The sequence below is a fragment of the Arachis ipaensis genome, chromosome B05, assembly GCF_000816755.2.
Source record: "Arachis ipaensis cultivar K30076 chromosome B05, Araip1.1, whole genome shotgun sequence".
In the NCBI taxonomy this organism is placed as follows: Eukaryota; Viridiplantae; Streptophyta; class Magnoliopsida; order Fabales; family Fabaceae; genus Arachis; species Arachis ipaensis.
In genome coordinates this window covers 4,256,765-4,270,887 of record NC_029789.2, presented here as the reverse complement: position 1 = coordinate 4,270,887, position 14,123 = coordinate 4,256,765, and the positions used below count along the sequence as shown (strand labels likewise).

The 14,123-nt window shown below is 34.1% G+C and overlaps 1 protein-coding gene across 1 annotated transcript; it reads right to left on the bottom strand.

The window, feature by feature from the left end:
• Window positions 1,078–2,430, bottom strand: LOC107639987. The gene is made up of 2 exons (XM_016343539.1): window positions 2,005–2,430; window positions 1,078–1,536 (listed from the first exon to the last, which is right to left on the bottom strand). Exons 1-2 carry the CDS (start codon window positions 2,428–2,430, stop codon window positions 1,078–1,080), a joined length of 885 nt encoding a protein of 294 aa, XP_016199025.1.

Here is a 14,123-nt window from a genome sequence, read left to right as displayed (position 1 = left end):
ATTATTTGACGCTGCTGTAAATGACTCATTGAAATCACCACATGTTAAAGTATAGAGATGATGAAATTTTTTTATTTTTTTGACTTATTTATTAAGTAATGAATTAGATATGTGGTTTTACTAGTGTTATTATATTATCACTGGTTTGGTACTTTTTGTTTTTTTTTTTTTGAAACAAAGAAGCTCAACACAAACATGGAGCACAAAGTAGTGACAATAACAAAATAAAAATAAAATAAAACCAACAAGAACAAACAAGAATGGAGATAGAGGATCACCTTGTCGCAAATCTCTTTCCATCTTGAACGGCTTTATTGGCGACCCATTTATCAACACCGACATAGAAGTTGTGCTAACACACTCCATAACCCACTCTCTCCACTTCTGCAGAACAATATCCACGAAATTCAACTTTACCCTATTAATCTCTGAAATCACTTAAAACACATATCAAGGCATCGAATGGTAATGAGAGATGATTAAACATAGCAAATTTAAGGGCAAAGAAGCATGTTTTCAATCATAGCACAAAATTAGGAAGGAAAATGTAAAGTATGCGGATTATATGAATAAGTGATTTACATATTGTAGTTTAGTACTAATAAATAAGAAAAAGTATTATACATAAAAGAATAAGAAGTATTATTCTTGTAAAGTTTAGTAAGTCACTTATTATTTTTCTTATAATCTTGTAGTATGATAATTTTATTTGAACCAACGCTAGCTTGAAAAAAAATCTTCTCTTTTTGCAATATCTTCGACAAAGAAACTTATAAACCACACCTTATGTTCCTCCTTTCTACCTGTAGCACCTGTCCAGCTTTCAAAGTGTTCCTTGAGGGTACTCGGAACAGACCATTTTCTGCCAAAATCAGATAGCCAAGTGCACCACACTTGTCAGGTAAATTTACAGCCAAGAAACAAGTGGTGAATATATTCCACATCATGATTACATAATACGCACACATTCTCATCCTGATTAACAATTTCGAGACGACACAACCTTTCCTTTGTGTTCACCCTGCCTATTAAAGCGAACCAGGAAAGCAACTCCACTCTTGGGGGGACTAAGCCTTTTCAAATAGTCTTCGTGAAGCTATAGCTTGTTATCTCTTCCAGTAATGTTTCCACCTGCAAGACCTGCACAAATGAGTTAGTAGAAAAAATGCCTTGCTTGTCAAACTTCCAGACAACTCTATCCTCTCTATCAAAAGCTAGTTTAATCGGTCTCAAAGCATCATGTAGTTGATTCACCAATTCCAACTCCCATTGGAAAAGCTCACGCCTCCACTGGAAGTTCCAAATCCACTCTAACCCATCCCAGAAACCATAGTTCCCTATGACAGATTCTTTTTGATCTGAAACTGAGAAAAGCCTTGGAAACCTTTCCTTTAGAGGACCACCACTTAGCCACACATCTTCCCAAAAAAGAGTTTCTTGCCATTGCCAATATCCATAGACAAGCCATTTATCATCTTGTCTCTTATATGTTGCTCCCTGATCTGTAACTGACAGATATCCTTCCACGGGCCCCCTCTAGTAGGTAAAGTCTGGGAAGATAATAATTTAGTAGGAGAGAGACTATTACATGAGCAAACCACCTTCTTCCACAACGGACCCTCCTCTTTTGAGAACCACCACCACCACTTAAACAGGAGAGCTGTGTTACGAAGCATCGCATTACCAACTCCTAGCCCACCTAACTTTTTTGGAGCTTAGACCAATTTCCAGTTAACCAAAGTCATCCCCTTCTTGCCATCCTCCTTACTCCACAAGAACCTTCGCTGTAATGAAATAAGTTTCTCCTGAACACCCTTCGGCATCTTATATAAACTTAAATAATATACCGGGAGGCTATTCAGAACTGCTTTGATGAGCACAAGCTTCCCCGCTTTGTTGAGTGTCTTTGATTTCCATAAGCTGAGCTTCTCTTTCACTTTGTCTATAATTGACTTCCAAGTCTTGACTAACCTTGGGTTAGCTCCTAAGGGGATTCGAAGGTACCTGACCGGGAGAGTAGCCTCTTTGCACCCCCAACAAGCTGCACATACTTTGAACCCACTGTTGTTCACAGTTGACTGGGATCAAGTTGGATTTGTCAAAGTTGATACTTAGCCCCAACATCACCTCAAAACTACGAAGCAGCCTCTTGTAATTTTTAATAGTCTCCTCCTCTGGTGGACAGAATAATACAGTATCATCAGCAAACTGGAGATGTGACAGTTCTATATTGTCTCTCCCAACAAGTAATGGAGCTATCCGACCGTTCCTGACTGCCACTCCAATCATTCTATGTAGGACATCCACAACAAGAACAAACAAGAATGGAGATAGAGGATCACCTTGTCGCAAATCTCTTTCCATCTTGAACGGCTTTATTGGCAACCCATTTATCAACACCGACATAGAAGTTGTGCTAACACACTCCATAACTCACTCTCTCCACTTCTGCAGAACAATATCCACGAAATTCAACTTTACCCTATTAATCTCTGAAATCACTTAACACACATATCAAGGTATCGAATGGTAATGAGAGATGATTAAACATAGCAAATTTAAGGGCAAAGAAGCATGTTTTCAATCATAGCACAAAATTAGGAAGAAAAATGTAAAGCATGCGGATTATATGAATAAGTGATTTACATATTGTAGTTTAGTACTAATAAATAAGAAAAAGTATTATACATAAAAGAATAAGAAGTATTATTCTTGTAAAGTTTAGTAGGTCACTTATTATTTTTCTTATAAACTTGTAGTATGATAATTTTATTTGAACCAACGCTAGCTTGAAAAAAAATCTTCTCTTCTTGCAATATCTTTAATGAGGTTGTGTAATTGTGTTTGTAAAAAATGAAAATTTTAGGGTTAAATGTTGTCGTTTTTTTACTTTAATTTTAATTTTACAGCCTTTATATATATATATATATCAGATGGTGTTTTATAAAAAAGTATTGTATGTGTCACATATTTAAACTAGTCATAAACAATTGAGAGTTAAAAGAAAAATAACGTCGCACACTTTTTAAAATATTATTCCTAGTCAAATCAAAAAGTAATGAGAAAGAATATTCAAACTGTAATTCCGATATTAAATTTTTTAAAATAATAAACAGAATTTAAAACAGAATTAGCATATTTACCAATATTACTAATCCTTTAAAGAATGAAGAATGAAAACTCAACCTTAAAAATAGATCAATGCATAACCTCAAAATAAAATAAAACTTAGATTAATAATCCATGAAAATAAAAACAAAACTCCTAATCCCCTTAACAAAGGAATTAGTGACTCATAGAAAAAGATGAAAAATGGCATAGGGACGAGCGACGGCGACGGCATAGTGACGAGTAAGGGTCGGGTTGCGCCATTAAAGAGCAAGCCATCGACAATAGAGAGCAGAGCAGATCTTGTAGAGGACTCGACCCAATGACAAAATGAAAGAAGTAGGCAGACGAGCACAAGACAGAGACAGACGAGGTACGATAAAGCCAAGGCAGCTAAGACAAGATACGGAAAGAAGAGGACAAAGAAGGATTTGAGAGGCGACTAAACACTAGCGGTGCAAGGATGAGGAAGAGAAGAAGGAAAAGAGAGAAAGAAGGAAGTCACAGTGATTCCGATGACGATGACGAGTTGGTCCTGGTGGCGACGATGATGTCATGCTTTAAGGAGAGTGACTGTACAGAGAAAGAATGTAGGAGAATGTCCTAAGTAATTTTCATCAAAGGGTAGAGTTGAATTTTTAAATTTTGATAGAGGGTAATTTAAGAAAGAAATATTAGTAAAATTTTAGTTTTCGTCTCCAAAGATTTCAGCTCTATATATTCTTGAGTTTTTTTTTTCATGTTTCAGATGTTTCTTTTTTTTTTAGATTTTTTTATAATTCTTTTTAATAGTTTTAGACAAGGTAGTCAGAATCGCGCATAAACTTGTGGAAACATACAATTATACGGCTTTTTTATATAAATAAATATTAAAAATATATTATTTACCAAAATACGCACCAGTAAAAAATATTCCGAAAATGCGCAGGGTCATATCAGATCCAACGTCCACGAAATGGAGTTTCACTTTAACTTAGGTTCGGCAGTCGCGAAATGGACCTCACAGCAGCAGGTGGCATATCATGGTCGACGTACACGAAATGGGGAGGGGGGCATCTCAGGTCTGGCGCCAGCGAAATGCCCAATACAGGGGGAGCATCCACGAATTGGGGCACTTTCCTATCTAACATCTAATGAGACAATTTCAGTGCCTTTAAGCCCTAATCAAAAGACACTCAAAATGCTCTCCCAAATAATAAATAATAGTATTAATAATACCAAAAGTGCATAACTTTGCTGTGTTAATGCTTTCTTGGCCATTCATTTAAAATAAGAACTATAAAAAGGTACCAATGACTTCATCAAAGCAGCACTAAGGATATTGAAATTAAATCCTTAATATATTGTTAGTGGTTATTTTTCAAAAAATTTAGAACCAATTCAATAATAATTTTATAAAATTAATTTTTAACATAAGTAAATCAGACATAGTTGTCATGTATTATTATTGAATTGGTCCTAAATTTTTTAAAAATTTAACTGTTAAGTGTATATTTGATACAAATCGAAAATTTTGTAACAAAATTAAAATAAAATCAAACTTACGGATATTTTTAATAAATTTCAAAAACAAAAATATACTTTACTCAATTTTTTTATTTTTATTTTTAATATTTTTTGTGCTTAGATTCTTTTATAGAAAATTAGGAAAAATTAAATTTTAATTCTTTGTCTTTTTGTAATTCCAAAAAAAAAAAAAACAAATGAACACAAACCAAACAAATATTTAATAATTTTATTTTAATACATTATTAGCATAAAATAAATTTAAATATGTGTTTCTAATTATGTAATGTTATGTCCACAAAAATAACCATATGCGTGAATGGTCATAAAAAAAACACCAATATGATTAAATAATTGTATAAACAATAAAACTAAACCGCTTGTTTTAATTTCTTGACATATAGAATTTTAACTAGGGTTATCCAAGGTCCCCAACAATCATTTGGCTATGTTTGTTTACGAGGATACGATAAGACAAGACACTGAAAATAAGATATAAAAGACAGAGACATTAAATTTAGTATTTTTGTATTCTGTTTGGTAATAAAATAAAATAAATTATAAAAATCTAATTTATTCTATTTTTTTCATTAAAAAAATTGAGAAAAAAAATATAATAATAAAAATATAATTATAAAAAATTAACAAAAATAATAAAAAAATAAAAAATAAGTGTTTCTATGTTCTTCTTATTAAAATAGATACAACATATATTAATTTAGTATCTTTGAATACAATATCTCTATTAATATCTCATCTATTAAATATAATTTTATATCTCAATGTCTCTATCTCAATATCATGTTCCCGTAAACAAACGCAACATTTATTATGCTGCATGTGCAAGCTTGTAAGAAGATTAAGAGAGTGTGTGAGAAAGTTGAGGAGGCAAGTGTCTTTAGTCTTCAATTTGGGTGGACCATATTGCTATATGTGTGTTAAAGAACCTAGGCTTCAATGAGAATCATCGAAAGTAGTTGGTAAAGTGAAACCTTTTGGACTTTCGGTAACAGCTACTACAATCAATTTGTTTGAAATTTTTCATTTTTGTACATTCCATTAAACCCAAGTTAATGTCTCGAGTTCATTGTCAACAAAACAATCATACTTTGATATACTTTTTCATTGTAATTTCTCAATCCTTTGCTACAGTGAGAAACTTCAAAATTAACAACACAGCAGCATGTAAAAGCGCAACACATCAACATCATCATCAAACAGTTGAGCATTAGCAAGAGCGGAGCAACCTAAATCCACTAAAAACAAGATACTGAGTGAAACCCTAGCATAGATCGTGAAACCGAATTTTCCAAACTAGAACTACACAATAGAAAAAAACGAATTAGAATTCAGGATTGAGCTGTAGCAATCAGCAGTAAAATAACTCATATGAATCCAAAATACATCAAACAGGTAAAACAAGCAGCCAATCAATATGGTTCAGGCAACATTGAGCAAAATAAGACAACTCAAATCAGCACCAAACAGTGAGAAACTTTAAAATTAACAACACAGCAGCATGTAAAAGCGCAACACATCAACATCATCATCAAACAGTTGAGCATTAGCAAGAGCGGAGCAATTCTCAGACCTAAATCCACTAAAAACAAGATACTGAGTGAAACCCTAGCATAGATCGTGAAACCGAATTTTCCCTAGATCGTGAAATAGAGTACAACAACACATACACATTAACATAGAACATGAAACAGACGGAACTACCTACTCCCTACTCTCCACACACATGGCCTCATTCCAACGATAAACACACCCCCAAACCCTAAGTAATCTAACCCGAGAATACCCACTGCAGCGACAGCTACCAAACTGAAAAGAAGGAACAAAAACATACCTACTCAAACCCTATCGGTAATGCTCCAGCGAATCCTCACGTCCCTTTCTTCCACTTCCTCGTCCTCGCCTCCACTCTTCGGTTTCAGTCCATCAACATCTCCGGTCCTCTCCGATCATGGGTTAGGGCACAACGTATTGGATTTCCTTTACCAAGCCTTGTGAATAAGAAACCAAGCGTTATGAATAAGAAACGTTAAGGGTTTCTTGTCCAAGGAAAGAAATCAAGCATTTCCCGCGAAATAAAAAAAGGGTAGAATTGTCATTAAAAAAATTTTAATTACAAATGACGAAATTAAATACAAATGAAACATTAAGGACGATTTTAATGGTAAAATAATAAGAGGGATGAATTCGATTCTGACACTAAACTTAAGGGACCATAATCGTACTTACCCCTTAATATTAAATTGTTTTGTTCACAATTTTATTATACAATTATATTATAATGTGTTTATTATAATTAAACGATATTTTTAATTTTTTAATAAAATTTTTCATTTTTTTAAAAAGTAAAATTATATATTCTTATTTTTATGATTCAATTTAATATAAAAGTTCCATATTAAGCACCTAATCTAACAATATTTTAATTTTTTTTTCATTATACTTATCATACCCGTGCAACTTCACTAGTTCTCAATGAAATTGATGCTGACATCTCTCAAATTAGTAAGGCCACAATAAATTGTTGGTAAATTGTTATATGTCTAAATATCTTTGGTTCCAGGTTTTACCATTGCAATTCCCACAATAGAAACATGAATTTTTTTTTCCTCACAGAATTATAGTCAAATTGGATCATACATTTAATCGAATTATTTTAATAATATAACTCAAATTCTTGCAGTAAAATAAAAAATATAGTTCCTAATGAGAAATGAATAGAAGTTTAATTATCCTGGTAATTCGATAAAATTGACATACACTTGTTAAATTTTTTTATAGCGTTTGTTGCTCTGATCATTTTTTTTAGGTAAACAATAATTTTTATAAATAATTTAAATAATAAATTTTAGAGTTGACCTAACAAAATAAAAAAATACTCTACCTTTTAAATTATTTCTTAAACTTTAACATGAGAATAACTATTTATACACTTAGTGAATTGAACATCAAGCTATTATTAATTGTATATAAGTAAATCGAATAAAAAAAAACATCCCAGTAAAAATAATGAACATAATTATCTGTATACCTATTGAATTAAATATCTGATATGTTCATTGTTCACATTATTTAGTATTATCAATTTTCTTTTTTTTTTTTCATACCCCTTCCTTTTTCTTAAAACTCTACGGGCTTTTTTATATAAATAAACATGGAAAAAAAATTAATTCCAGGAATACGCATGGCTTAAATTAATGACTGAAATACGCATGGCCAACTCAACCTCGCCGGCCACGAAATGGAGTTCCATACCAAATCGCAAGTGGCGCCCACGAAATGGAAGAGAGTGAAGTAGGGGCCATATCAGCTGTGTCGGGCACGAAATAGGGGAGCAGCCATTTTGTGGCTGGCACCCACGAAATGGGTATTCTAAGGGGGGCGGGCACGAATTGGTGCACCTCAGGTGTACCGGCCACGAATTGGTACCGTAATTTTCCTATATAAATGCTCGTGGATCAACGGCGAAAGGAACCATTATTACTCTCTTCTCACACTCCAAACTAACCCTCAACCTCTGCACCCTCATTCTTTCTTTAAAATTTCCAGGTAGTAATATTGGTCTGCTATTTGTATGGCTGCAGAGAATGTTTACATGATTATATATCCTAATGGAGAAATTTCTCATACAGCAGAAGGTATTACATTCGTTTGCGACGATCCATTGTGGATAATAATTCCACCACAAACATCGTTGCAAGATTTGAAGAAGCCCCATCTCCTTTCTGCCAGCCACAAAATGAAAAAGCCTGCTGCTCTTCCCTGCATTTCGTGGGCGCCACTTGCGATTTGGTGTGGAACTCCATTTCGTGGCCGGCGATGTTGAATTAGCCATGCGTATTTCAGTCATTAATTTAAGCCATGCGTATTTCGAGAATTAATGTTTTTCCAATGTTTATTTATATAAAAAGCCCAAACTCTACGCATTATTTTGGTTTTTTCAAATGCAAAATAATGATTCATCATCTTTTAACATAGAAAATTGTAAATTCCTCTGTTTTGCCATAATCAATCCACCAAAGCTACCACAAGAATTATTTGACGCTGCTGTAATTGACTCATTGAAATCACCACATGTTAAAGTATAGAGATGATGAAACTTTTTTATTTTTTTGACTTATTTATTAAGTAATGAATTAAATATGTGGTTTTACTAGTGTTATTATATTATCACTGGTTTGGTACTTTTTGTTTTTTTTTTTTGAAACAAAGAAGCTCAACACAAACATGGAGCACAAAGTAGTGACAATAACAAAATAAAAATAAAATAAAATAACGTCTGTTATATCCACCTAGTAACTTGTCAGAGCGAATATATATGCATCCCAATGTTATCTCCAGTATTGCCATCAACAACAAAAAGGATTTTCACACCTCCACTCCTTGTAGTTAAATCGCGTCATGTTGATGATGTCTTCGACACTTTTACTTTTATTCTGAAACAACCTCCTGTTCCTTTCCAGCCAGACGTTCCATACAATGACAAAGAAACTTATAAACCACACCTTATGTTCCTCCTTTCTACCTGTAGCACCTGTCCAGCTTTCAAAGTGTTCCTTGAGGGTACTCAGAACAGACCATTTTCTGCCAAAATCAGATAACCAAGTGCACCACACCTGTCAGGTAAATTTTATGTATATGATTTATGAAAGGACAAATATGGAATAATATTTTTGGGTTTCTCTTTCCTCAGTTTTCCGTCCATAGTTGGAAGGAAAAATTTTAATTGGGACCCACTCTTAATTTTGAACTGTTTTAGTTTTTCACTCAAAATTTCATTCCAAACAAACAGGGAAAAATAAACGTTTTTCCTCTCACTTTCTTCCTTTTATTTTCTTTCCCTTGATTTTCAGTCCAAACAAACAATACCTTAATGTTAGTGTTGCATGCAAAAGCCAATAGCAATATCAAATTTTTGTGAACAAGAAGTTCCAAAACAAGGATGAAAATTTTACAAAATGAAATAAAAAGGGGATTAAAGGAGCTTACCGAATTAGGGATTTTGAAAGAAGTGGGTATTGGAGGATCTTTAGAAATAGAGGAAGAAGTATTTATTGAGTGAATTTGATTAGATTTGTTATGAGCGCGAAATAAGATATGCACGTCGTACGCGTTTGCTGCTCTCACACGTTGACACGTGGATATTCCGAAATTGTTGCCCCTCCTCGATTTTAGGCACAGAATCTTATTGGCTTCCTCACTAACTACTAACTTATAATCTAAGCAACTTTCTTGTGGATTTTCATCTTTGTAGTACAAAAAAAAATTTTTTCTGACTTTTTAACTTAAAAATACATAAAATTTTAATTAATTAAAAATATGAAATATATTTTTTATTTTTTAAATACAAGATTTTTAAATTTTTTTAAAGATTTTATTTATTTTCATACTTAAGAAGTAAGAAATATTTTTATATTTTAATTAATTAATATTTTATTTATTTTTGAGTTAAGAGATTAATGATTTATTTATCTTTTTCACTCTAACATTTTTTTAGAAGGAGAAATGTCAAATGAAAAATTACATAACTTTGTTTTTCTAAGAGTGTAATTTTGATGTATCAAGGATATAAAATATTTTTTTAATGACTATTACTGCAATAATTGAAAAGAAGTTTTTTTAATGTGATATATGTAATTGGATGTATAAAAAATTTATTTATATCGTATATGAGAATTAAATTCTTCTTTTAGTAACCAAAAAAAAAAAAAGAATTATATAATTTAAACTAGTTTTTTTTTTTGGACATGGGCCATTAAGGTCCGAGCTACCCAACAGAACAACACAGCCCAATCCCAGCCCAACCTAAATATCCTAATTCATTCAATCTATTTTGAAGCGCACACACATTTTCATATCTTTTTCCCCTCAAATGATGCAGCACCAACTATGAGGATTCATTGGATTGTGAAGCTGATCGATGTCCTTCTTCTGTAATCCATGTAAAACTATTGCCTGTGTATCAATGCTGCATTTTATCTAATCATTGGGTGGTGGATGCCAGGTAACTTTTCTTTCTCCTCTTCTTGTAGTATGTGTTGTTGCATTTAATTTCTCAGCAGCTCTCTCTGCATGCTCATGCTCTAGTAATCTAGCCTTGAATATGTCCATGTTTGGGTTTAATTCTATTTTCTGGTGAATTATTTGATTTCTTGCTTTCCACACCTCCCACATGAGAAATCCTGCTTTACTAATGTAGTATATGTAATCCTTTCCCATACACTTTCATTCTGTTGATAAGTTCTAGCATCCAATATCCTAGTGAGGAGACTGTTTGTGTATTGGGGCTCCATTGAATTTGAGCTCCAAACCATACAGCTCTCATCCATGGACATAATAACATGGGCCATCCTGTTCTTGGACCGAGTCACTCTGGGTAACATTTAGAGCTTTTGCCTCAGATCACATATGATCTGGCTAAGAGACATTTCTTTTTTATATTATCGATGAAATATGAGAACAGGTGATGTTTTCTATATAGCTCGTCTCTTCACATATCTTACTCTTTCTATTGATTCTTACTTTCATTGTGCATAATACGCAGAATTTCTAATGGTGGTTGCATGCTCCAATTTAAATGAAGGTTCCCTAATTCTGCTTCTCTGGCCACTTTATGTGCAAGAAGATTTCCTTCTCTGGGAGTCCAAGTTATGCCCCTACCAGGTAATTGTTCCAATAACAACTGAATGTCCTGAATAATTGCCCATGCTTCACCACTTGGACTCTTGGATTTAATTGCTTGTATGATTTTTAGATTATCTGATTCAATGAGAACTTTTTCCATGAACAAATTATTTGCAATGATTAGAGCTTGTCTGATTGCTAAAGCTTCTGCTACTGTGACTGAGTTTGCTTGAATTAATCCTGTGAAACCTAATAAAATCTTTCCTTTATTATCTCTATACACCACTGCTATAGCTCCTTTGCCTGTATTCTTTTTGAAAGAAGCATCCACATTTGCTTTGATCCAATCCGCAGGGGTGGCCTCCAACGAACCTCTCTCGTTCCTTTTTGAACCTGTCTTTCTTTTAAATTTATCTTCTTTTTCGCTATTCTCCAAAACAGATTTTCCATTAGTTTAGCCCTCTTTATAGTCCAGCAAGAATTAATTTCTTGCTGCTGGTACACTTTCTGATTTCTAGTCTTCCATATCTCCCACACCAGAAATCCTATTTTACTAATTCTTTTATTTTCCTCCTCCCCCCTACTAATTTGATTTTTTGTATGATAGTCATAAACCAGTCTCCAAACTCAGTAACTGTTTCTGTTGTTGGAATACACTGACAATCAGCTCCGAACCATGCAGCCCTTGTCCACTCACATAGCAATAACGCATGCTCTGTTGTCTCCACCTCTTTAGTACAAATCTGGCATATAGGACTCCCAGCAATTCTCTTCTTGAACAAATTTAAATTTACCGGCACGATATCATGGGCTGCCTTCCACAAAAATGATTTGATTTTAGAGGGAACTTCCATTTTCCAAATTTCTTTCCATAACTCCCTCCTAGCATCACTTGTGGATGGGCTCCCATGATCTCGAGATTGAAATTCTCCTTTTGCTGCGAAATAACCTGTCTTTATGGTATATATACCATCATCTCTTGCAGGCCAGTATAAATCATCCTCCTTATTCACAAAACTAATTGGGGTTCTAATAATAGCATCACAAATTTTTGGCGAAAACATGCTTCTGATTTTTCTCTCATTCCAACCCCTTCCCTCTTCAATGAGCTCTTCAACTTTCTGATTATCTTGTCTACCATTCCCCAGCACCTTATCTACTTCAGCTATCCAATTATCCCTCCATATATTAATTTTTGACCCATTTCCAACACTCCACTTTCCTTTCATCCTTAGCAATTCTCGTCCATGCAGAATGCTTTTCCATATCCACGAAGAATTCTTCCCAACCTGTGCCTCCCAGAAATTGCCCTTTGGGTAATAGACAGCTTGTAGAATTTTTACCCAAATTGCATCAGGATTCTTCAAAGCTCTCCATGCTTGTTTTGCAAGATGCGCTATATTCTGCATTTCTAAGTCATTGAAGCCCAATTCCCCTTCGATCTTGCTCTTTGTTATTATATTCCAATTCTTCCAATGAATACCTCTATCCTTTCCGGATGTCGCCCACCAAAATCGCGCTACTCTTGAATTGATTCTCTTGCAAAACTGCTTGGGAAATTTTATCACATTCATAGCGTAAGCTGGTATGGCTTGTACAACTGCTTTAATCAGAATTTCCTTGCCAGCTTGGTTCAGTAACCTCTCTTTCCATCCTTCAAGCTTGTTCAAAATTCTCTCTTCTATCCACGACAAAGCCCGATTTAAAGATCTTCCCCAAATTGCAGGTAGTCCTAAATATTTTCCTGGGGATTCCCACGATGACATATTTAGTATCTCTTCAATGCATACTCTTATTTGCATTGAGACTTGATGTCCAAAGGTAATACCAGATTTATCTAAATTTATTCTTTGCCCCGAGGCCTCTGTATATTCATTAAGGACTGTTATTATCTGATAAGCCTCTTCTTCTTTTGCTTTGGCAAAAATAATGCAATCATCTGCAAATAAAAGATGCGTAATTGTTGGGGCTGTTGGGGCAATTCTTAGGCCTGAAATTCTATCTTCTTTTTGTGCTTCCTCCATTAATATAGTAAACACTTCCACTGCAAGAATAAAAAGATAGGGCGAAAGCGGATCTCCTTGTCGTAATCCTCTTTGTGGTTTCACTTTCCTTGACAAGTCCCCATTGATTTTGAACTGGTAGTTGGCACTTTTAACACACTCCATCACTAATCTTACCCACCGTTCATGAAATCCGAAAGCTGTGATGACCCGTTCCAAGAAGTCCCACTCCACTCTATCATATGCTTTGTTCATATCTAATTTAACCGCCATATCTTGAGATCCATTTCTACCTTTTTTGTTGAGGCTATGATATATTTCCTGCACAATGACTAAATTATCTTGAATGAGACGCCCTCCCACGAATGCACTCTGTATTGGTGATATTATTTTCTCCATTATTCCCTTAAGTCTTAACACTATGACCCTTGCCAATATTTTGTAAATAAAATTACAACAACTAATGGGTCTTAGTTGGTTAAGACTTTCGGGGTTCTTGATTTTGGGTATTAATACAACTGTAGTTTCCCTAATACACTCCGGTATGTATCCATTTTTGAAGAAACTTCTCACTGCTTCACACACTTCCTTGCTAATGACATCCCAGTACTTATGATAAAACAATCCATTCAAACCATCAGGCCCGGGTGCTTTGAGACTTCCCATACTGAATGCTGCTTTTTTAACTTCTTCATCTGAAACTTCCATCAACAGCTCGTTATTCATCTCTTCTGTAACCCTCTTAGGGATTTTTCTAATGGTGCTATCAAAATTCTGTCTTCTTGTTGAAGTGAACAAATTCGTGAAATGATTAACAATATGTTCCATTATTTCTTCCTTGCTATTCAACCATTGTCCTGAGGC